This window comes from Toxorhynchites rutilus, chromosome 2, assembly GCF_029784135.1.
Source record: "Toxorhynchites rutilus septentrionalis strain SRP chromosome 2, ASM2978413v1, whole genome shotgun sequence".
Lineage (NCBI taxonomy): Eukaryota > Metazoa > Arthropoda > Insecta > Diptera > Culicidae > Toxorhynchites > Toxorhynchites rutilus.
In genome coordinates, this window is record NC_073745.1 from 62,630,366 (window position 1) to 62,655,474 (window position 25,109).

The window sequence follows — 25,109 nt, forward strand, 5'->3', positions numbered from 1 at the left end:
AAGGTGAATGCGGCTAAGCGTGTACAGATATATTACCTCTTATCGCTAGTGAATCCTGTGATCCTCGGTAGTAATCTCGTCGCATAGAGTTTGAACTGTGCAGGCCAATCCCTGGGGAGCACGCACCACGACGTTGTTACGGGCGGGGATGGGTTGACACACGCAAAAGCACAACAAACAAACAGCGTAATCACGTAGGAACAAAAGGGGGTTGTTACATAAAAAAGGGAAAAAACGTAAATTATAATCTGAATCATAAACACACATGTTATACAGCAATTCCAAGAAAAAAATGTCTACCAGAAAAATAGTGAAGCGCACCACAAAGGCACCATTATATCAGCCTAGTTGCATTCAACTAGTAGATATGCATTTTTAAGTATTAAGACTCATGTTTGACTCACGCCATGGTGTCTCCACTGGCTGAATCCAGTTACATCTATGGAGATGGAGATGCATGGTAGTTTTGAGACATAATAGGAAAATTACAAACCTGAATCTTTGATATTGGAACGCAAAAAATATCCGTGGTTTTCTCTTCAGTTTTTGATGGTTTTTAAACGGGTAATGCATCAAAACTTCCTACCCAAATTGAATAGCGCGTCATCAAAGATGTGTGTGGTCTAGCGTTGTCATTGTTTACTGACCCAGCTTAGATAACAGGGTCGCTCATAAAATAACAAAATGATTAAATATGAAGAGCAACAGGCGCGATTGCATGAAAGGCAATAACGAATAGAATGTAATAAATCAATGCCAGCAGAAGAAAACCACATGTTTCGTTTCCTTTTCTTCAATTGTTCTATATAGCTTGCGAAAGATAAGGAACAGGGCAATAGGCGTATTACTCATAGATATTGTAGCGCTGGTACACAAGCCAAGAAAAGAAGTAAATATTGTATTGCTAAATGTTTCCCACTTGAGCCTTTTTCGTGGGAATCATGTTTTGATAAGACCCCAGGCCAGAGCGCTGTATGGGCCACCCGAGAGGTGACAAAAGTTGTTTTGTTCAGGGTTCACCCTTTATCGCATGAAATGAGGGCGAAAGGCCGAAGAAGAAAAAGGGGCATAAACAAAAACGTTTATGTGGATAACATAAACAAAAACGTTTATGTGGAATTATACGCGGTGGCGTAGAGATTAGAAAAGAAAATATATAGATAGGGATTCTTTGCTGCAATTAGCAAAAAGTTAGGTAGTAAAATCTTTTCTTCATGGAATAGGTGTAGAACCGTACAAACAAGCGGGTAGAATTTCATGGCAGGCAGATAACCGATTCGGTTATCTGAGTTGGAAAGGGAGATTGTTTCTATCCCTTACATATTTTAGGCTGGGTAAGAATTTCACGTATATATAGTCGGGATTCTTGCCTAGCGATTCAGTTCAATCGTTCAATCCTAAGTCTTTGGCATCTTTGGCATCAAAATATCCAGAACGAAATCGACCAATCCATTCCTGCGCTCTGCGTTTTCTGCGTGCCGTAAACTTTACAACTTTTTTGTCATGTTTCTGCTGCACATTTGTGGTAAACGAAATCACTAGCATTTCTTCAGAAATCCCACTTGTTTTCAATTCAATGTAGTCTTTGACCCGATTGGTAAATTTCTCCTTTTTGACGAAATTTTTTTTACATTTTGAAAATGTGTACGTAACATCGAGGTAAAAAGTACGTTATCTCTCTCTCTCTCTCTCTCTCTTTCATATCTCTCTCACTCTCTCTCTCTCTCTCTCTCTCTCTCTCTCTTTCATATCTCTCTCACTCTCTCTCTCTCTCTCTCTCTCTCTATCTCTCTCTCTCTTTTTCTAGACTTATCTCACGTCTTAACTAGGCGAACCTAGCCAGAATTTTCACCTGCCCCCGGGCTTCTGAATGCCAAAGGGGGACTAGGCTCTGCGAAATGCACGTATCTGCATGCTCGTGCTGTTTCAGTCCTGACCGAGAAATTGTCGGACAATCGCGCAGGTGCTAAGGATGACCGACTTTTGGATCTCTCTCTCTCTCTCTCCTATCTCTCTCTCTCTCTCTCTCTCTCTCTCTCCTATCTCTCTCTCTCTCTCCTATCTCTCTCTCTCTCTCTCTCTCTCTCTCTCTCCTATCTCTCTCTCTCTCCTATCTCTCTCTCTCTCTCCTATCTCTCTCTCTCCTATCTCTCTCTCTCCTATCTCTCTCTCTCTCTCTCTCTCTCTCTCTCTCTCCTATCTCTCTCTCTCTCTCTCTCTCTCTCTCTCTCTCCTATCTCTCTCTCTCTCTCTCCTATCTCTCTCTCTCTCTCTCTCCTATCTCTCTCTCTCTCTCCTATCTCTCTCTCTCTCTCTCTCCTATCTCTCTCTCTCTCTCTCTCTCCTATCTCTCTCTCTCTCTCTCTCTCTCCTATCTCTCTCTCTCCTATCTCTCTCTCTCTCTCCTATCTCTCTCTCTCTCTCCTATCTCTCTCTCTCTCTCCTATCTCTCTCTCTCTCTCTCTCCTATCTCTCTCTCTATCTCTCTCTCCTATCTCTCTCTCTATCTATCTCTCTCTGTCTCTCTCTCCTATATCTCTCTCTTTCCTCTCTCTCTCTCTGTCTCTCTCTCTCTCTCCTATCTCTCTCTCTTTCCTCTCTCTCTCTCTCTCTTTCCTCTCTCTCTCTCTCTCTCTCTCTTCCCTATCTCTCTCTCTCTCTTCCCTATCTCTCTCTCTCTTCTCTATCTCTCTCTCTCTTCCCTATCTCTCTCTCTCTTCTCTATCTCTCTCTCTCTTCCCTATCTCTCTCTCTCTCTTCCCTATCTCTCTCTCTCTTCCCTATCTCTCTCTCTCTCTCTCTTCCCTATCTCTCTCTCTCTTTCCTATCTCTCTCTCTCTCTTTCCTATCTCTCTCTCTCTCTTTCCTATCTCTCTCTCTCTTTCCTATCTCTCTCTCTCTTTCCTATCTCTCTCTCTCTCTCTTTTATATAACTGAGCAATATCACATCTCTCCTTCAGCTCACATCTCTCCCTGATGCTCCCTCAGAGCATATTATGGTAATTAGTGCTTGTGACGGAGCTTAGTGCCGCATCCTATCAGGATTCTCACTTGTATTTTAGGTGACTTAGTATTTGTTTACGCGGCCCAAATACAACCGCTTCGATGGGTCACGCATTGAGTAATTTCACTTCTCTACTGAGCGTCTTAACGCCTTGTTGTATGCAAGCGCACAACGAGAGAGACTCGATGTTGTTCGTGAAAGATTAACGGAGAATATGTATGGATGACGCAACCAAAGGGTCGAATCGAAAAATACCGATCTAAAAAGTTTCATTAAATCTTTTTTCATGGAATTGCTGCATATGTGAATAAAAATGAATATAAAGAACTTTGTCTCGCTTTGGTTTACTAAAATGATTATTGTCTGGATGCAATGTCGTTTTTTCTGTAGCTAGCTAAAGGGGGACGACACAGACACAAGCGAACGGAACAATCGGTGCACTTACCAGTCAAATTAGAATTGGAGCCCTTTTTGCCTCGGCTGCTAAGACTGGAGGTTTCGCTCAAATCAACCGAACCCGTCTCGACGTGTATCGTTTTGGGCCTTGGTCGGCTGAGTTTCTGAGGTCGCATTTTGGCCGCCGGTGTGGTCGTTTGGTGCATCTGCGCTGACGGGTGCAGCTGGGCTTGGTGCTGTTGGTATTTGATCTGTAGCTCTCGATCAATGGTCTTACCCTAAAACGGGGAACAAATTTCGTATAATTATTAAATTATCATGACGAATAACAATAATGACACAACTCACTTCTCTCTCTGCTTCTTCGATGGCCTTTTTAAGTTTGTGCGCTTCAAGTATGGCCTGTCGTCTGGCAAATTGCTCCTCCTTTTTCCGAGCTCGCTCCTCTTCCTTCTCGCGTTCCTTCTCCCTTCGCTGCATCGATTCGATTTCTTTACGAGCTTTCGCCTCTTCCGCCTGCTGCCGTCGCTGGAGCGAAAGCAACATGATTTTCTCCTTTTTCCGTTCCATCTCGTCCACGGAGTTCTGTACGGGGTGTGAAACAAAATTGTGTGTATATTACAAACGTCGATTTTGTAACGGGCATTTGACGATATTTCCCCATGATTTTTTTTCCTGCCAGACTAATTTCAGTTTTATTCTGGTAATAAGGAAGTAGTTTTAGCTTCAATCAATCCTGGGATCCACCGAAAAATCAGTAAAACGCGTTGAAGCACATCCTCACTACTCACCGGATCCAGGTTGGACACATCGGTTCCTATCACCAGTTTCGCCTTCCGCTGGTTCTCGGTCTCGCTACCGTACCCATCGCCCCCGTTATTATTGTAATGATGATGGATACTGTTATTATTGTGGGCCCCGCTGCCGCTATTGGTATGATTGGTCACGTCCTCCAGGTGTCTCCTTTCGACCGTATCGCGTTCCAGCGTGCCTGCCATGCTGCTACCGCCGCCGTTGTTGTTGTTGATGCTGCTGTTGCTGTGAATGTTAGGCCGGTGGCTCCCGGCACTTCCGGCAGCCGTCTCGAACGGTGACGAAGCGCTGTCGATAATACTCCTGCGACCGACCATTTGCTCCTCGTTGAAATTGGCCGAGAAACTGTTCGCCGTCTTCACGCTGAAGGTGCCGAAATTGTTTTGATTGTTTTCTGATGGAGGGGACGATGGAAGTGCCATGGAAAGAGAGTGAGAGAGAAAACATCCGTAAAAGGGGATGAGAAAAAAGGGGCAATCGCCTAAGATATCACAAGTTGACCTTCTTTTCGGTGTGTGAACGTGTGAGCTTATTAGTGATATGCACTTGACGAAAATCGCTATCGATGGGAAAGTTGAATTTACGATTGCGAAGCGGCAACGGACGGGGAAGCAACAGTTCGGTGCATTAGAGTCAGTCGAACCCGCTGGAGCGTAAAGTCAAGGTTGCCATATTGGTGCGTAGCGCAAACACCGAAAAGTAATAAAATCACAATTCCGAAAATTCGTTCGAATGATTAGTTTCATAATAATCACGACCTGCGTGAGTTGCTGTGCGACTGTACGAGAAAAAAGTTAACTAGGTGTCAGTTTTCCCAGCAACACTGACTAAGAGTCACACATGGTCAGCTGGAGTTAACCCACCGGTTCATATTGGCGTATCACTGCAAGCGCCGCCGCCACCGCTTCATTCGACAGATAAAGCAGGAAAAAAAGGTTTGGCGCGGTAGTGATGAAGTGTACATAGAAGCGAAATATTTCGTGTCGTTTCGGTTGAAGAAGCAAGGTAATAGACGAATCGCGAATTGAAAAAAAAAATAAACGAAGCCGAAGGCTTCTCCGAATCAGATAAATTAATATTAATTATAAGCAGCAGAGGTATATAATTTTGAAAGCGAGTCTTCTCTCTGTGCGTTGAACACTACTATCTCTCCGTGATATCAAAATAAATACATCGTTTTATCGAAAACACCTTTTTTGTGGAGACACACTGTTTACTTTCCTTTTCCGGAAAGTTCAACATACGATTAACGTCTCTGGGTCAGCAGTGTAACGGCAGTGTGATTAAAGTACATTCGGTTCAAAGGCAGACAGACGGAGATGGCTTGAAAAGAGTGCTGTGAACGTACCTCTATGACTGGATTTTTCGGATTCTTTGTTTCTCTCGTTGTGATCCGCATCGGTTCCGCCACCCAGTTTGTCTTTCTTCGGAGAACGCTTCGTCCGGAGTGGAGGTTTTGGCCGCTTTGGTTGCTCGTTATCGAACGAGATGTAGAACCCTTTCTCGTTCACATCGTCTTGCTGCGGGTCCTGAAGTAGGTGAAATGTAAAATAAAAGGATTCTTTTTTTTCTCATGTCATGACAGTTAATGTTCATTTCGTTCCATTTGAAATTGTTCACATGAGCTTTTAATCGCTTTTAATCAAAAATCCATCCTGATTTGAAATCAAAGGGGTTGGGGTTGAGAATGGGTCAAAAAAGGATGTTTTCGATTTTTTTTTTTGAATAACTATCGTTAATTATAGTGGAACGCATTTCTGATTATGTAGATATGTTCTCTAATAATGAACTTACGAGTGTTCAGAAAATTGTTGAAAAGTATTTATTTTTCACTGCGATTGAATGGAAGGTGACCCAATCTCACCCCTTAGAAGGGGTGACAATGGGTCAAACTAATGTATATTGTTTTCTTTTAAGAATTATGCTTAGAAATCAATTTCTCAAAGAGTTCAAGATAATTTGACAACATGTGAGTGTCTTGAATGATTATTTGAGTTACGAAAATAATGTCAATCCACCTATAAGCACAATGGAAATGATTATATTTTAAAGATTTTTTTCTAACTCTGCTGCGATGTCTTCTGCTGTGATACTGATTCCTGGAGGGATATAAAACGTCTTTCGTCACTTTCGTGTGCCGCCTCACAAACTATCTCTCGTTTCGAATTGAGGAATTCCTCGATTCCACTGTTCTCTATTCATTTTGGTGAACTTGGAACATGTGAGATGCTCTTTAATAGCGGCTTCACAGTAATCGGATAAATGTCACATTTCTTAAACCCGAAATCAAGTTGCTCTCTTTATTGTCTTTAAGGCTTTCAAATACGCGGTTTCAGCAGTCCTAGAAAATGTGGCTCCTGCTAAGTTGTCGCTTAGGTAGGGTTACCATCTCTTCTGATTTACCAGGACATGTTCTGATTTTGAGATCTAGTTAGGGCGTAATGATTTATTTTTTTATAATCTAGCTTTTGTCATGAGAAATTCAATTTTGTTGCAGAATTAGAATTATTTTCGGTGTATTATGTTTTTGAGTAAAACTTTCTTTTTATAGAAGATCAAAGTTTTATGAGCATATGAAGAGTAGCAGTTGGATCTTCCACGAGACCTTTCAACTATTTTCATTTAGAGATTTTTTTTCACAGGCCACGGTGATGTGTTTGTGTTTTATCTCGATATGCCAAGTTATATATTTTTTTCAAATGTCTAAAGGTAAGTGTCATTTTACCGACGAATTGCACCAGAAGTACCCCTTTTTCACAAAGAAACTTAAGGATTATGAGACCAACTCTGCATACGTTATTCATAAGTGTCGGTGGCTCTCAGCGGTATTTAGATTTAGCCTTTTTGTTGAAACAGAAGTTTGAAATCAACGATGAAATATTACAGCTAGATCTGAATAGGAAAAGTATATCCAAACACCGAAACATTACCAGAATATCCGATTGGCATCCACTTCCAAATTCATGCTTAACTATGTGGTGCAAAAATCCAGCCGAGCAGAAAATGTGGGTTGCAGAAGGAGCTCTTGCGTTGTATACCCGTGGCTTGTTTTTCGGTACTATTGCGCTTGATGAAGCACTATTGCACACTGAAGAGTGCATCAAATTCGACATACACCCAGGTTTTGTTTACGCGGGGATACGTACCTCGTAAAAAACCGCGTAAAAAACCGTGTTAATTCGAAAATCCGCGCAAAAAACCGCGTTAATTGGAAAATTTGCGTAAAAAAATCATGTCACCTAATGTTGTTGTTGGATGGTACTAATGTTCCAGTGGAATTTTTGCCTTCTCAACGTAGTATTACTTACGTCATTTCATTAGTAGTATCCAGAACGACCAGAACGGGTATCGAACCCGAACCCCTGGCATGATGTGGAACGCTAACCACTCGGTCACGGGAGCACTATTTCACCTACCGATAGATATCAAATGGGACTATCCTTACGTAAAACGGGAGTAAAAAGTTGAGTGTTGCTCGCTTCCGAAAACCCGCAGTTTTTTCCTGCAATTTCGTTGGTTACTGGTAGCTATAGTTCGGTTTTTCTCACGAATGAGGTCATCTGCTGTTGCTAGAAGATTCCCTTGTGATTTGTACACTCTACTGCCAATGCACGTGCAGTACCACTGTTGGACCGTCCAGAGCTGAGTAGATAGAGAGACATTCACGAATCGCTGCCCGTAAAAACCCCGTCCCGTTGTACCGCCCGATGAGCTCTCCGTTACCCTACACCTAAAATCCACGCAAGAATCGTGATGAGGTACGGCACTAATTTCCTTCACAAGCCTTCATAAAACCAAATTAGGCATATTGTGGTTTTGGGGTGCAATAAATGTTTCTATGATGGTTAGACTCTCCACCCCCCTCTCTAAGGGGGGGGGGGGGGGGGAGAGGGGGTCTGCCATACAAATGAAACACAAATTTCTACATTACTCCAGAATTAATCAAGCAAATGAAACCCAATTTGGCATGTGGAGGTTTTAGGGTGCAATAAATGTTTTTATGGTGGTTTGACACCAGTAGTAGAATTACGAAGATTCCTGCCGTGAAGCACGTGACCGACGTGGACACGATTCGGCCGACAGTGATCTGGCTAACACAATGTAGTTATGAAGAAATCAAATTATCTAAAATCTGTCAGTGTCCATGTGCTATATGAAACGTCCCATACCAGAAAAACAAAAAGAAGAAAAAAAACAAAGCAGTGGACCAAAATAGAAAGAATAAATGAAAATTGGTATGTAGGGGTTTTTGGGGTCGGGGAAAGTTCTTATGATAGTTCGAGACCCCTTCCCTCTTTCTATGGGAGGGCTGCCATACAAATTAAACACAAATTTCTTAATTACTCGAGAATTAATCAAGCAAACGAAGCCAAATTTGGCATGTAGAGGTTTTAGGATGCAATAAATATTTCTATGGTGGTTAGACACTCCTCCCGCTCTTTAAGAGTGGGCTGTCATACAAATGAACCACAAGTTTCTACCTAATTCGAAAACTAATCAAGCAAATGGAGCCAAATTTAACATGTGAAGGCTTTACGAGGCACGAAACATTTCTTTGGTGAATACACTTCTCCCCCCTCTCTAAGGGGGGCTGCCATACAAACGAAACACAAACTTCTGCATAACTCGAGAATTAATCAAGCACAATATGGGATGTGAGGGTTTTTGTAATTTTTCAAGTACATTTATTCCATGAAACGGAGAAACATGTTATTTGCAAGTGGTTGAAAAATCTTGAACGAGAATTGTGTCTGCAAATGATCTGATATTATAATGGCGAGTTTTGGTAGAAGTACTAGGAATTTTATAATAAAAGGTAATTTTAAATTGCGATTGGACCCATGAACTTGCTCATGTTTGAAGGTGTTGCTAACAAAAAACAAATTTTGGGTGGGACGAAGTTTGCCGGGTCATGTGTAGTTCGATATAGAAGTGTAGTAGGTTTTTTTTAGATAAACAAAAAACATGGGCGGTAGAGCGTTAATAGAAAATTGACCCCGTTCCTGATCACTGATTGATCTGAAATTTGGAAGACACCTTCAATTCTACTGTCATTATAAATCTGCGTATTCCATGATCTTCAAAAATTCAATTCGGTCGCCGCTAAAAAATGGCTGAATGGCTCGACTTGGAGAACACAAAACATAATAAACAAGATTAATACAAAAAGTCCCCGCCACTAAATAGTCGTCTATGTATTTTTTGCAATCCCCTCAATATCGGTATTAAATGAAATGATTTGACTAATAGAATACAGTACATCATGAAAATATTCTTATTCACCTAGGGTCGTAATTGGAATTTTCTCATACGTACAGAAACGTAGTGGGAAACACATAACGTTTTGCATAATGAGGTTTGGTTGGGGCGGCATTTTTTCCTGGGTCAAGACCAGAATAGGGACCCCTTTAAGAGCAGAAGAGGATAAGGTATATAAGCTTTTGAAAACAGAACATTGTCAGTAGTAATCCTCCACTGACCACTTTGCCCCTTTGGTGTTTGGAAATCCTTTGCGAATATATGTTGTTCATAATGTAGTGTATTCTCCAAGTGAAGCCATTCAGCCATTTTTTAGCGGCGAATTTTTCAAGATCAAGATTTGGATTTGAATTTTTCATGATCTACTTTGTTTTACCAATCGAGCACTTTCATTTGATACCCATATTGATGGGGCTTTGAAAAAAATGGCGCCTTGTGGTGGTGGCCATTTTGGATTTGCATTTATTATAAATAACTGTGTTCTACTTGTCAAGCCCTTTCATTTGATACCCATATTGATAGGGTTGTGGAAAAAATATATTAGACTGTCAAAAAAGTCCAGCGAGGTGTCGTTGTAAGCGCGTAGTTCTAGTTGTATTCATTGTATCAAGTCATACTGTAGCTTGTTGGAAAGGTATTTTTGCGCGCTATGAGTTCGTTCGTGAGTTATAGTGTCGCAAATATGGAGCAAAATAAAGAGAAAATCCAACATATTTTACAGTACTACTATGACAAAGGCAAAAATGCATCTCAAGCTGTCAATAAAATTTGAACAGTTTATGGACCCGATACAGTTTCCATTTCCACCGCACAACGATGGTTTCAACGTTTTCGTTCTGGTGTAGAGGTCGTCGAAGATGCGCCACGCTCCGGAAGGCCTGTCGTCGAAAATTGCGACAAAATCGCTGAATTAGCCGAGAAAGACCGGCATAGTAGCAGCCGTAGCATCGGCCAAGAGCTGGGGATAAGTCAAACCGTTATTAACCATTTGAAGAAGCTTGGATTCACAAAGAAGCTCGATGTATGGGTGCCACACACGTTGACGCAAAAAAACATCTTTGACCGTATCGACGCATGTGAATCGCTGCTGAATCGCAACAAAATCGACCCGTTTCTGAAGCGGATGGTGACTGGCGATGAAAAGTGGGTCACGTACGACAACGTGAAGCGCAAACGGTCGTGGTCGAAGCCCGCTGAAGCGGCTCAGACGGGTGCCAAGCCCTCATTAACGGCCAGGAAGGTTCTGCTGTGTGTTTGGTGGGATTGTCAAGGAATAATATATTATGAGCTGCTTCCCTATGGCCAAACGCTCAATTCGGACCTGTACTGCCAACAACTGGACCGCTTGAAGGTAGCACTCATGAAGAAGAGGCCATCTTTGATAAACAGAGGCCGCATTGTCTTCCATCAGGACAACGCCAGGCCACACACTTCTTTGGTGACGCGCCAGAAGCTCGGATGGGAGGTTCTTTTGCATCCGCCGTATAGTCTGGACCTTGCACCAAGTGACTACCACCTGTTTTTGTCCATGGCGAACGAGCTAGGTAGTCAGAAGTTAGCCACAAAAGAGTCCTGTGAAAATTGGCTATCCGAGTTTTTTGCCAGTAAGGAAGCGAGCTTCTATAACAGGGGTATTATGAAGTTGGCATCTCGTTGGGAATAAGTCATCGAACAAAACGGCGCATATTTGACTTAAAACAGATGATTGTAACTAATTTTATGAACAAATGAAAATTAAAAAAAAATACCGCAGAACTTTTTTGACAGCCTAATATATGGCGCCATCTTGTGGTGGCGGCCATTTTGGATTTACATTTTTCATAAATAACTGTGTTCTACTAGTCAAGCCCTTTCATTTGATACCCATATTGGCTATTCAATATGGAATCATTATACAAATAATTGAAGATTTACGAAAATCGAAAATCAAAAATAATATACTCCGGATAATCGAGTCTAAAATTCCGGATAATCGAGTCTCCTGATAATCGAGTCCGACCTGTATTGCAAGAAACCGCGTTAATTGGAAAATCCGTATAAAAAACGCGTTAATTGAAAAATCCGCGTAAACAAACCGCGTTATTTGGTAAATCCGCCTTAAAAAACTCGTAAAAAACCGCGCAAAAAAAACACGTAAAAAAACCTGGGTGTATAATCTACACGCATGTTTTACCTCGGTTCACTTTTTCAGCGAACCGCAGCGCTAAGTTAATTGAAAGCCACTTCTGTTCTTTCACCTGTGCCACAGCGCACAGATAAAAACCCATCAGAGTGTACTCTTCAGTGAATTTATCCGCTACATTGTAGAGTTTGTGCGCTCTCTTCCCACACTCTAGCGCGACCGAGTGTTGGATGAAAACAAATATTTAATATTAGATCATTTTGAATTCAAATGGCGGTGGATTTCTTTTGCGCCCATCAATGTATTATGTAGAGATGAAACTGATATCCGGTAACTATCCGGCCGGATACCGGATATTAGAAAAAATCAATAATTTCTCATTAAAAAAAGATAAATCATATTTTTTTCTCAAGATTAAATTAATATTAACTCATAACATTAATTCATTAAGACTATTACTTTTATTATGAATTCTTTCACACGTTGACTGCCACGTCAGTCACCGGTGTTTTCGCTCAGGCTGCGTCATTGACTGACAGTATAACATTTGATAATAAAGGTAACTAATATATGCATATAAGCTTATAAGCATTCCGTTTCGAACAAAAAAACCTTCCACTACGATAAGAAACGATGGCCTTAATACGTTTAAAAATTTCCATAGAGTCGCTATAAAACCGTGGCACTCAACGTGTTAACCGACCGAATACGCTTTGCTTTGCACACCAGACCCGCTTCAGAGAACAATCTTTCTTTGTAAACACTACTGTAAAGAGTTGAAAGATAAACTCTTACAAACCTTGCCAATTGGGGTACTGCTTAGAGTTTAATTACTACCAAACGTGAGGAACGCAATGGCGATCCATTCGAAATGTTTTCGCATAACAGTTAATTTCGTCAGCAATGAGTCTCTTTTGATGGCCTCTCTCAGATTTTCATCCCTGAAGACAGTTCCAAGTTTTTAATCTCGCATGAAAATAATTGCTTACTATTATTTTTCTTTCATTCCCGGTATCCGGTATCCGGCCAAACTACTATCCGTTTCATCACTAGTGTTATGGATCGATATAAATTAAAACCAAATACTTCTACTCACGTGGAAACTGTTCGAGTTCAGCGATGGCCTCGTTGGCGACGGAATCCTGTAAGTACGATTGCCACTCGTGATGTTCAGTTTGCTAAGATGTTTGTCCAGGTCTTGGATGTTGTTGTTATTGTTGTTGTTCTGCAACTTGCCGCTCGGTTTACTACTACCGTACAACTGTTCGAGCTGTTGCTGGTGCTGGTGCTGATGCTGCTGCTGTTGCCGCATCGTGAGACTCGCGCCACCCTTCGATGTGTTCACCTCGATATCTCCGGTGTCTTCGTCGCCGATAAAGGAAATACTCTGCGGCGCCATGTCGTCGATCGGAGGCGACAGTGGCATAGCCCGAATGTCCCGAAAACTTTCATGATGGCTACGGTTCTCAGCGATGGGTGACGAGTTGCTACTACTGCCGTGGCTAATCATCTGGGAGATTTGGTTCCGTACGCGGTTGTGCTGGGGACTGCTCGACGAGCCCCGATGGACCTCGAACAGATTTTGGAATGATTGTTGACTTCCGCCGTGTTGTCGACTACTGCTGTTGTTGACACCGTAGTTGTCGCCACCAGAGTCGCCGTTGTGATGCAGCGAGAAGCCGCTTTGACTAGGGGATTTATTGTACGGCGAACTCTTGATGCCTTGATTCCAGGCGTTAATGTCTAGCGCGATATCACCGGCGCCACCGCCACGCTGCGTGGCTGCGGCCGCGGCAGACTGTGCCCAGGTACGGCGCTGGGCTGGCTGTGGTGGAGAACTGCTACTATCGTGCAGGAAGAATTGATTGTGCTGCTGTTGCTGTTGGTGCTGATGCTGTTGTTGGATAACTGGTTCGTTTATCTCTTGTGGCAAGTAAGGATCCCGGTAGTGGTTCGAATCCTGGTAGAATTGCTGCTGCTGCTGTTGCTGTTGCTGCTGATCGATATTCAGGTATGGATTCGAGGCATACTGGCTCTCCTTTCGATACTGACCCCCGCCATTTTCGAATCCCATGTGACTATTGTTGGGATACGGTTGCTGGGTCTGCTGAATGTATTGACCCTGATCGTTGACATATTGCAGCGTGTGAAGTTGCTGCTGCTGGGTGAGATACGGATCTCGACTGGGTGGTCGGGTCCCATAATTGATGGGAGATTGTTGCTGCTGTGGTAGCTGTTGCAGCAGGGGTGGTGGAGCTTGTTGCGGCAAATGAGGACTAGAACCGAACAGCTGAGTGTTGATGGGACGATACGTACCATGCATGCTTTGTTGGATATTTTGCTGCGAACCATATTGCTGAAAAGTAAAACATAAATTCCATTTTTATTTTGATCAGGACCGCTTTTCATTAGAGCAATTCAGAATGAAATCGACAAATGACAAAACATGAGTATTTTTGATTCGAATGAAAGTTTGTATTCCGTTTGGGTTGGAGGAAATATGAGTTTTCCACAGCATTTGGGAATTTTTTGACTCAAGTGTAACCTTCAAACAGGGCGTATCGATTTTAGTAAGGGAAATCTTTGATAATTTATATCTCAAAAACTATGAGACGTACCGAAATACGGTAAACATTCACTAACTGAGTGAGAGGGAAGACCTGTTTTCGACATTCGCGTTTCAATTGGTCCGGCATGTTAAACGTCGAATATTGGTCCGGCATGTTAAACGTCAAAAACGAGGGAAATTGCAATGAATTGTTTGATTCGCGTTGATCATGAATTTGGATAAACAAAAGGATTCCAATGGAAGTTTCGCATTGAGTGTGACAACAGATATGAAATATAATTTGAGGAAATTATTTTTCTGTAATTTAATCAATGTTTTTGCCATGTGAATATAATGTCAATTTTCATAGCATTTCAAATTACATTCGAATGCCCCTCGCAGAAAATCTTCCATTTGAATATGGCGTCGACCAGTTAACGTACGCCCAGTTAAAAAGCAGACCAGTTAAACCAGGACCAGTTAGCGAACGATTACTGTAGTGTCTTAGAAAGAGTTATAGAGTATTGATGTCCAAACGTAAAAAAAACACATTTCATATAAAATAAATTCATATAGAAATTTCATCTAAAATAGAAGTCATGCAAAATATTTAAAAAATGGGTGCAAGATGGTAACACTATTTTTGACAAACTGTGGAACATCGAATTTTTAAGCATTTTCGAAACTTCGAAGTTTTGTATGTTAATAATGTGATTTAAAATAAAAAAGGTCTTTATCAATCTCCTTCTAAATGCAGTCATTCTCGAGATATATGAAAAAACTCTAAAAATGTATCGATCTTTATCACTACTTTCACTACTAGCAGTCAATAAAAGCTCTGAAAAACCAATCGTAACTGTTTTTCCGTGATTTGAGCTTAAAGTAGAAGCATCGGAGCGAAAATTTTTACATTGGACGTTTTGACTGCCCGTGTTTGCACATTGGATATATGTATAACGTTACACGATAAGACAATCCAAATATCAGCATTTCGTTCTAAAGACAGATTATGTTTGTTATCACTCGTTGTATTGCACTAAAATTGATAACAACACCTGAAAGAAACAAAAACTCGAAACGACCGAAGTACGACTTCGTGTTGTTTTAACTGCTTTGTTACTTCGGACGTTTCAAGCGTCGGAGGAAAGTGGCGTCCGAAGTAACAGCCGAGTACTCAAAATCCGAATCTGTACATTGCATATTGTTTGCATCGGCAATAAAAAGATGAAGAAGATAGATACGTGAACGATTGGTTTTATAATGCATTCAATTATTGAAAACTAATAACGTGTGTCCATTAACTCGATTCGTTTACATTTGTTACATAGGACCTTTTCAAAAGCTACGCAAGATTTCTAATTTACTGTCTTTTTCAATTTTAATTTTTTTCTAAATTTATATAACTATTTTTCAATTTTTTTAATTTTTTCATATAAAATAGAAGTCATGTAGAAAATTTAAAAAATGGGTTCAAGATGGTAAAACTATTCTTGACGAACTTTGTGGAGCATCAAACTTTTACGAATTTTCGAAACTTCGAAATTTTGTATATCAACAATCATTTTTGGGTACAAATTTTGAATCCAGATGTGATTTAGAAAAAATAAACTCTTTATCAATCTCCTTCTAAATGCAGCCATTCTCGAGATATTTAAAAAAATATTTCTAATTTATTGTCTTTTTTATAGTAAATAGGCTCTTTGAATATGTTTGCCGCTATGTTCATGAAATTTTATGAATTTGCTTATAATTTTCAACAACTTTTTCAAATACATCATTATGGTAAAAATATATGTTTAGGAGTTACGTTGAAAACATTTGAAGACATGTGGGTTAATACAAAACGTAGCGATAATGTTTTTCAACGTGACTCCTAAACATATACTTTTACCATAAAGTTGTTGAAAACCATAAGCAAATTCATAAAATTTCACGAACTTGACGGTATAACACGATTAACATATTAAAAGAGCCTATTTACTATAAAAAAGACAATAAATTAGAAATATTTTTTAAAATATCTTGAGAATGGCTGCATTTAGAAGGAAATTGATAAAAAGCTTTTTTTGTTTGAAACCTGCTGTGAATTTGTGGCTAAAAATGAAATTCGAAGTTTCGAAAACTTATAAAAAATCGATGTTTCACAAAGTTCGTCAAAAATAGTGTTATCATCTTGGACTAATTTTTCAAAATTTTCTACGTGACTTCTATTTTACATGAAAACAATAAAAAAAATTAAAAAAATACATATATTATTTTAAAAAAATTGAAAAAGACAATAAATTAGAATTGTTTTTTTCAAATATCTCGAGAATGCCTGCAATTAGAAGGAGATCGATAAAGAGCTTTTTTGTTTGAAATCACATCAGGATTCATAATTTGTTGCTAAAAATGATTGTTACCATACAAAAATTCGAATTTCGAAAATTCATAAAAATTCGATGTTCCACATAGTTCGTCAAAAGTAGTTTTACCATCTCGTACTCATTTTCTAAATTTTCTACATAACTTCTATTTTATATGAAAAAATTAAAAAATATGTATTTTAGATTTCACAAATTAAAGTTTTTTTTTGTTAATAAAACAAGAGTACTATTTTTTTCTCAGTGTATATTTTTTTCACGTTTGGACATCAATACACCCAGGTTTTTTTTACGCGGTTTTTTTACGATTTTCCAATTAACGCGGTTTTTTTACGCGGATTTTCCAATTAACGCGGTTTTTTCAACGCGGTCACCGCGTAAAAAAAACTGAGCAATATCAAATCTGTCCCTCATGCTTCCTGAGACCATATGACGGAACTTAGTGCTATTGACGGATATTAGTGCCGCACCTATGTGCCAGGTTCGATGCATCTGTAGCGAACACAGATTCAATTTGCCCGCGTTGTTCACCACCGCCTATGCCAGTTTCGATGGGAACGACCACGTCAAGTCGGAGGACAGATTTTGCAACGCAAATGCTTGACAGAACAGAAAGAATTAGACCAGAAGCAGTTAGAGTTGGAACAGAGGCAATTAGCGCTGCAGAGAAAGCATTTCCAGGAGAAATACAAGCTGGGTCGCTAGCTGATGAATCTGCAAGTGCAAGAAGAAGTATCTCGAGATAGCATAAAGCTTGTGCAAGAATGGGTTGATGAGCACACCACTGCGAAGCAGAAATCCTCCGTACGACCTTCGTGTGCAACGAAGTTTCATGTTTTTTTACGCGGATTTTCGAATTAACGCGGTTTTTTTTTACGCGGATTTTCCAATTAACGCGGTTTTTTTTTACGCGGATTTTCCAATTAACGCGGTTTTTTTACGCGGATTTTCCAATTAACGCGGTTATTTTTACGAGGTACGTATCCCCCGCGTAAAAAAAAACCTGGGTGTACTCTATTACAGGTAAACCTGTTTTTGTGCGGTTGCTTTTCGTGCGATTTTTCATTTGTGTGACTGTTTAGGTGCGATATTATCATTTGTGCTATTAGTTTGTGTGATTCTAGACCCGATGTCATAATAAAATCGCACAAAAGGTGTCGCACAAACGTGGAATCACGCGACAAGGGACCGTACAAAAACAGCTTTGCCTGTACTCTATTACTCTGAGACACTATTTCAGTACGACTCATAGTATTATAAGTATTATTAGTAGTATTATGAGATATAAATTATCAAAGATTTCTCCTACTAAAATCGATACGCCCTTTCCAAAAGCTACACTCGAGTCAAAAAATTCCCAAATGCTGTGGAAAACTTATATTTCCTCCAACCCAAATGGAATACAAACTTTCGTTCGAACCAAATATACAAGTTTTGAAAATCTGCATTTTCAGTTCGATTTCATTTGGAATTGCACATTAATAAAATCACGATTTGATTAGATCTTCTGAACATCTAAGTGCGTTTGAACAGTCGAATAGAATCGTGTGTCTGCCTAAAATCATCATTAGTAGCGCAGGTACGCAAGTTGACACACAAAAATCAAAACTCCAGCAGGACATTAGAAGGGGACAGTACACGTGTGTTTTTTCATTCGTTCCTATTGTGTTTTTTTACTTTTTCTGCCAATTATCGGGCGATCTCAGTGATTGATTGTCGAAATGTAGCGTGGGCTTCGATGGGTGACAACATGTGATGAGTCGAAAGACTAGGGGGACTAGCACGCATGTGATGTGATGACTCTCACACTTACCTGGTTGAGGAGATTGGCGATCTGTTGAGCATGCAGTAGCTGTTGGGCCTGAAGCGTTTGTGCCTGAATTTGGTTCTGCTGCTGAGTGAGGCGTTGGATGTCGGCCTGGATATCGTGCAAGTTGGAGTTCATTTTTGTAATACTTTGCTAAAATGAGGCGCGCGCGGCCATCGCAGAGAGCGAAGCAAAATAATGGTAGCAAATATAGCGAACAGGATTTGCAGCGCGCCATTTTCGTCGATGCGAATTTTGTTTTGTGTTTTAGTTTGGATGATGGTTTGTGGGTTGTGTTGTTGTGAAGAATTGTTTTTGTTTGTGAGTGTAGAATGGGAGAAAGAAAACAGATAGCATTCGTATGAGCAGGGAAGAGGTGAAAAGGGACTTTTGTTAGAATTGTTATGATATTTTTCTGTCGAATTTCTTATTGATTAATTTTGGCCAGCAAACACAATTTCTTTTTCTTACATTTGTTTAGTAACAAGCAGTAAATCATTAGCGAATGTATGGGAACATAAAACTCAGGAAGCATATTGAAACAACAGAAAATAGAAGGAAGAAAACGTTATTTACTTGATACTGTTCCAAGTCCATGTTCTCCAAATCTGGCGTTTTCTTGGGCTCGATGATTTGTGCATTCCACTTTGATTCGTATTTACTCTGATCATCCAAGTCCTGTTCCGGAAAACAATTGGGCATTTCAATGTAAGTAACTAAATATAACCTAGGAATAATGCGCAAAACTACGCTAGCTGTTTTTTGAACACTGAATAAGCAAACATGCAACTTTGGTTGAACAAATCGTACGATTAAACTGATCGAAACAAAAGTGAAAAATGTGATTCGCTTGTATTGAAACCAAAGGGTGAGAGCGCAATGCTTTGGAATTGAAGCGTTATGTTTTTGTCAGCAACTGATATGATCAGAACAATATGAATTGGGCGCGCAGGAAATAAAAGCTTAGTTAAACACAGAAACAAAAAAAAACAACATTCAACGGAATCTTCGACTATACCTTTAGAGAACATGGTCGTTCCGCTTTGTCTACCACCGTAGCACCCCCCGTGTCTTCCACTACCATAATCTCATTGGGCTCTTTGGGAGCCGGGTCCGACGACTCCGCCGCGCTGCTACCCTTACCCTGGGTGGCGCGCGCACCCAATTGTATATGGGATGAATGTGAGCCACGGCGCATGATGGGATCAGATCGGGAGGATTTTTTGTCATATTTATTGGACGCATTTGTGGTTGTGCATACGGCGCACACACGTGTAATATATACAGGATCAATCCGGACATGTACCGTCACCAAGGTGGGAGTTGGATGTTTGATTGTTTTTTATTTCATTCAGAGGAGAAAACAAAAATTTAAGCGATAAAAAACGATTTGAAAGAATGTATAATACACATTTGCAATGTTCTTTTACTGTGCGAAATGGATATATCTGATGGACGTGGATGATGATGACTCGAATAGGATTAAAATAAGAGTTGTTTTGGGGATGTAATTGTGATCAAAATTGTGCATGAAAAAAAGGTTTCACAACTGTGCAACTTTGAAAAGCGAATAGCGAGTCGAACAGTTAAAAACGAAAATTGGGATCTCAACAAAATATAGATATTTACTCATATTTGTCTCTCATATCCCTCATTCCGATTTCGCAACCTTAAATTCAATGCATATTGAAATAATATTTCTCATATTTTTCCACTATAGTCTAATTATCAAATCTCAAACTCGAAAACTATAATATCTACAAAATTCTGATCACAGAATAGAATGTAGGAAATTGTTTATGTTTTCATAAAAATATATATCAAAAAATTTTAAAGAAAAATTATACTGAAAAAAATTATTTTAAAAATTGAAATTAGTTTTCTTTGAGAACTTTTTTCTTTAATTCTCAAAAAAATATGAGAGTAGCCCTTACATTTTCTAACAACAACCTTTTCTTATTTTCTTTGAAATCTAATCCTAATTTTGTTTAAAATTTAAGATAGCGATATAGCATATTTGACAAAGTTTTAGATCTTATTAAAATAAGAACTTTTTTCGAACACATCAACTTTCTATTTTTTATAGTTTCTGGAATACATGGCATTTTTGTATGGAGACTCCTGAAAAAGTAATGTTTTACTCGTAACAACTAGGATAAAAACTCTAAATGCACGGTGAATGGAGTTTCCTACATTCAATCCTATGACCAGAATTTTGTTTTATATATTTTTGTATAACCAATTTTTTTTTGGTCTTTTTCAAAAAGCAGCAATTCTTCTTCGAAGATTTGCAAAGTTGCTTAAATGATCAATGTCTTTACACCCACAATATTTCACTGGTATCTGAGATGTTACTGCCAATGGCCAGTCGAGTTGGCATGAAGTTCGTCCTGTCTCGTTTATTTTGGTATTACAGGAGCCAAGCTCGACGAGACACATTCGAGTATGTCCTTTAACTCGATCGCTCGACAGCTGGTAATCGAGTCATCATCGTCGAGTAAGGTTTGTTTTGATGTGTTTGATCAACTAACTTGTTGATATTTGCACCAGTATCCGTTTGTTTCACGTTTGTCTTCAGAAATTGTTATGCGGCCCAGCCAGAATCATCTGAACAACGTATGTCTCGAACTAGAACCATCGATTTTAATCCGGAGTGTGATGATTTTTAAATGGCCATTAGCACAATCTAATGTGAAATTAAACATCATTCAGTCTTTCTATTCTCCTAATTAATATATGGTGAAACATTTCGATGACGATCATCTTGATATTTCGCTCGAATCTGTGATTGGTGCCGGAGAGTTGGTCATATTGAATAGAGCGCTATGTATTTCACTAGTTTTGAAAACAAACAGGTAGGGGAAGTGGGGGCATAGTGGTCACCCTAAGGAATTTGCCCATTTCCAGCGTCCACAAACCGCTTCAATTCCCGTTTTTCGAAGAATATTATAATTCAACTTATTGTTGTTCAAGATAGCAAACGACTTCTACTATGAAAATTCAAAATAGTACATTTTTCATCATTTGAAAAAAAGTTTAAAAATCGAACTTTTTTTGCTTGGAGGTAAAGTCACCTAGTGAGGGCAAAGTGGTCACTCGCAAATATCAAGTTAAATGGGATAGATTAATGCGTTTTTTCGTCCGAATTTGTTTATATCATATTTGATATAGTAGGTACGTGTATGAAATAGGCTTGGCCTATTCACCTAAAGTCTCAATTCAAATTTTCTCATGCATACAAAAACGTAGTAAGAAACACATAACATTCCGCATATTGAGGCTTGGTTTAGTTAGTGTGGCATATTTATCCAGGGTCAAAGCCACAAAAGGATCCTCTCCAAGAGCAGAATGTGATGCGGTATATCAGCTTTAGTAAACAGATTACTTTAAGTCGTTATTCGCCTATGACCACTTTGCCCCCAAGCATCAAAGTGATTCCTATGCTAATTGATCGCTGAGATTAACCAAAATATCTGTTCACCTCTCCAAAAATATGTGAACAGTCGTCCAAACTGATGATTTGTCGAACATATCAGATTGAATAAACAAAATTTCACGAAAAATTCGAAAGTGACTATCAATACGGCATCTATAGGCCATAGTTATACTACCAAACAAGCCGGTGACCACTTTGCCCCCACTACCTCTAGTGTTCAAGTCACTAGGACTGTCCAGCAGTGAGTCTGTCGAAGTATATTGGGTCCAGAGCAAATTCTCACAATCATACATCGATGAGTACGCGATCCCATCACCAATAAACCGAACCGTTACATGCAACAAAACAATAACCTACTGCAACAACACTATCTCATCATCGCATCATATATATTAGCACATCCTCAGTCACATTCTCCCTCTCACCTTGTTAATAGCTTGTAAAAATGCTTGTTTCCCAACCGTTTGCAGCTGCTTGGACCAGGCGGACTCTATCCGGCGTTTTTCCTGTTCAATCAGTCGTCGCTTTTCCTCCAGTTTGAGTTTAATCGTGGAAATCTTACTAGCATCCTCATGTCCCGGCTGAGTGTCATCTGGAAGCATCAAACATTGGCTCAAAACCGGAGGGCCCGTAGAAATTTCATCATACTTACCGACATCTTCCATCTTACGAACGCTTGTCGCTTGCTGCTGCCACGTTGTCGTGTTGCTGCTGGGCAGTGTTGCGAAAGATGTTTTCCTACGAGGTTCGATCTCCTGCTGCACGCTAACTGGACCCCCACTACCGACCACCAATCCTCCTCCCCCACCACCGCCACCACCAACGCCACTACTACTAAAGTGGGAAGTCATATCCCCGTCGGCTGTGTCTTTTTCAACGCTGCTGGAATGTATATTGGTACTGTTGTGCCGACGGAGCGCTGGGGTGGGTTTCTCGGTGTCTCGGTCCTGTTTCTCATTACCCGAAGAGTCTGTGTCGTAGCCAAGCTGAATCGAGCCGCGTGCGTCGGCAATCGAGGAACGCGCAGGAGCCACCGGTTCCACCGCCGTGAGGCTAGTGTTCGAGACCTTCCGTTCCCGGTCGAAGCGACCGACCGTGTTTAGTTGGTCCTGGGAGCCGCCGAAGTTTTCGATCGTTAGCTGGGAATCCTCGCTGAAAGAGTTGCGCCGTGACCGACGACCTATACGGGGGACAAAGTGCGGTGTCAATAGCTTTGCAAAGGATATGTGTGGTTCTACTCTAATCGATATCATCCAAACAACAAACCGCTGGATAAACAGAAATTGGAAGGTATGCGCAGTAAGGCGAAAAGATCAAGCACCCAAAAAAACGAACTCACCTGAGAAACTCGGCTTTCGACTTTCCTCCCAATTGCTGGGCCGACCTGCAGGAATACTATCGCCTAAAAGCATCACAACAAGAGTTTTAAAAACACGAAAAATGCATTGATTGAGCGCGTGATCGAGTGCGTCCAGACTGAAAAGCTTCATGGTAGATGATCAGGGTGTTGTGTCTCCGAAAAATAAACATCGAGAGCGGATAAATTATCGTAACTTAAAATTCCGTAAACTGTGTGAAGTTCTCCTAGCAGCACATCTCAGCCATTCTCGCACGATACTGAACAGCTAGCTCCTTAGAAGCGGCGACTGAGGTGAATTTCTTGCTCGCTATAGGAGGTGGTGCTAAGCGCCAGCTATAGCAATCGACAACAACGGCCGCCGCCGCTACTGGAAACCAATTTCTGTATAGTTCGTTTCGCATGTCTGCTCTCGCATCTTCGAGTGTGTACTTCCGAACTGCGATAATGGGCCTATGATTTATGTCCGGTGGCGGTTCGTTCGTTCACATGCTACTGGCGATCTATTTATTCGTTATAGGTGAAATGCCCGTGGTTCATCATTATCATCATCATGCACATGTGTGATTAGGATATAAGGGAGAGAGAGTTTACACTCGGGTTGTTTTTTCACCATCTTTCCTCCTTTAACGTATTATCAATGAAAAAAGGCCGTCGGGCAAATTCGGTCATTGGTCAATGGCCGCTCAAGGTGACGGTGAAAACAGAGTTGATATCGTGTGCGCGCTGGTGGTAACCATTATGCAACGGCTATAGATATTCAGGAGAATCGACAGATGCACAGGGGCTGCTCTGCAATCATCGATCGCGAGGCAACTTAAGGCAATTAAGTGTTGGAGCGCGAATTGTGTCGTGAGTGGAATGTTTTTTAGCAATCATTCTATTTTTTTGCGACTCGATGATTCGATAGATGTGTTGACATAGGGGACTCGCGAGTGTACCAGAGCTCAAGAAATGTGAAAGAATGAGAGTGGTAAACAACATGCCGGTGTGTGAGAAATACACAAAGCAAATATAAGGGTGTAACGGTAACAATGGTGCGTGTGTGTGAGAATTAAAAATCGCAAATAGTAGTGGAATATTAATGCACAGCTTTAGCTGCAGGACGTCTGAACGAATTTCAATTGTAAACAGTGTAGCAATAACGGTGGAAGTCTGATTGATGAACTCTTTTTTATATACTGTAGATAAGATATCCTATAAATTGTATTTCCCACGAGTGTTTACATGATGAAAAAATGTTATCCTTATCAATAAAACATTTTTCATATTGACAAATGATTTTTGTGGAGCTATTTAACAGGTGTAGAAAGCAAGAAAGGAAAATTTTGTGTCAGACAAAAATATGAAATTATAGTTCTCTTTTACTTATGTTTATTTTTATGCACACAAAATTTCTGTTAATGTTTTTCACAACTGAAGGTGTGTTAATATGTAGATGATGAAATGTGTGAAAAGTTTAACTAAAACATTTGAACCATCTCACTTTTGAAGATACGTGATTTCTACATGCCTCTAGTTATAATTTTTACCCCATTATCGTACCTTTGGCCGACCTGGTGGTGTCATAAATTGTACAATAAATCAACGATTCTCAAAAACCAAAGAGTCTTCTTTACAGCTGACCGCCAGTGTTTCTCGATGTATAGTCTTGCGTTTTTGCACGTTTTTTAGGTCAACCTTGTAGCTCCTAACCTAGATTTTTTTTTGTTAACCATAACGAATGGCATGATATGAAAAATATGGCATTTTATGACTTTTAAAGAATCCGTATAGTAATTACTCAAGGTTGAAAAAATGATACTCGTTCTCAATTTTCTTAAATGAGGGCTGGTATTTGTAGTGAGTTCAATGCTCGACGATCAATGGTTCACAAAGCCCTACATCGATGGGCAAAATAAAGTGCTCATCTCATTTATTTTGAATGTCTTTCATTTATTTGATTAAAATTGATATAAGCACACTGCAATCTTTTTTGGTATCTTAATTGTTATGGAATACTGA

At 40.1% G+C, this 25,109-nt stretch overlaps 1 protein-coding gene across 32 annotated transcripts in view; it reads right to left on the minus strand.

Moving 5' to 3' along the window:
- The window catches only part of LOC129766483 (patronin), a 194,909-nt gene that overhangs the window by 26,921 nt on the left and 142,879 nt on the right, over positions 1-25,109 (minus strand). For 14 of the 32 annotated variants that reach the window (XM_055767020.1, XM_055767017.1, XM_055767021.1 and 11 more), the window contains 12 exons: positions 23,088-23,150; positions 22,401-22,928; positions 22,174-22,340; positions 19,331-19,456; positions 18,889-18,990; positions 18,319-18,465; positions 12,691-13,950; positions 5,562-5,742; positions 4,192-4,607; positions 3,749-3,985; positions 3,450-3,678; positions 37-111 (listed from right to left, as the gene is read on the minus strand). In XM_055767020.1, the coding sequence (XP_055622995.1) occupies positions 37-111; positions 3,450-3,678; positions 3,749-3,985; positions 4,192-4,607; positions 5,562-5,742; positions 12,691-13,950; positions 18,319-18,465; positions 18,889-18,990; positions 19,331-19,456; positions 22,174-22,340; positions 22,401-22,928; positions 23,088-23,150 (3,531 nt within the window). The remainder of the gene's footprint in view (positions 1-36; positions 112-3,449; positions 3,679-3,748; positions 3,986-4,191; positions 4,608-5,561; positions 5,743-12,690; positions 13,951-18,318; positions 18,466-18,888; positions 18,991-19,330; positions 19,457-22,173; positions 22,341-22,400; positions 22,929-23,087; positions 23,151-25,109) is intronic. The other 18 variants (XM_055767042.1, XM_055767037.1, XM_055767028.1 and 15 more) reach the window with 13 other exon arrangements.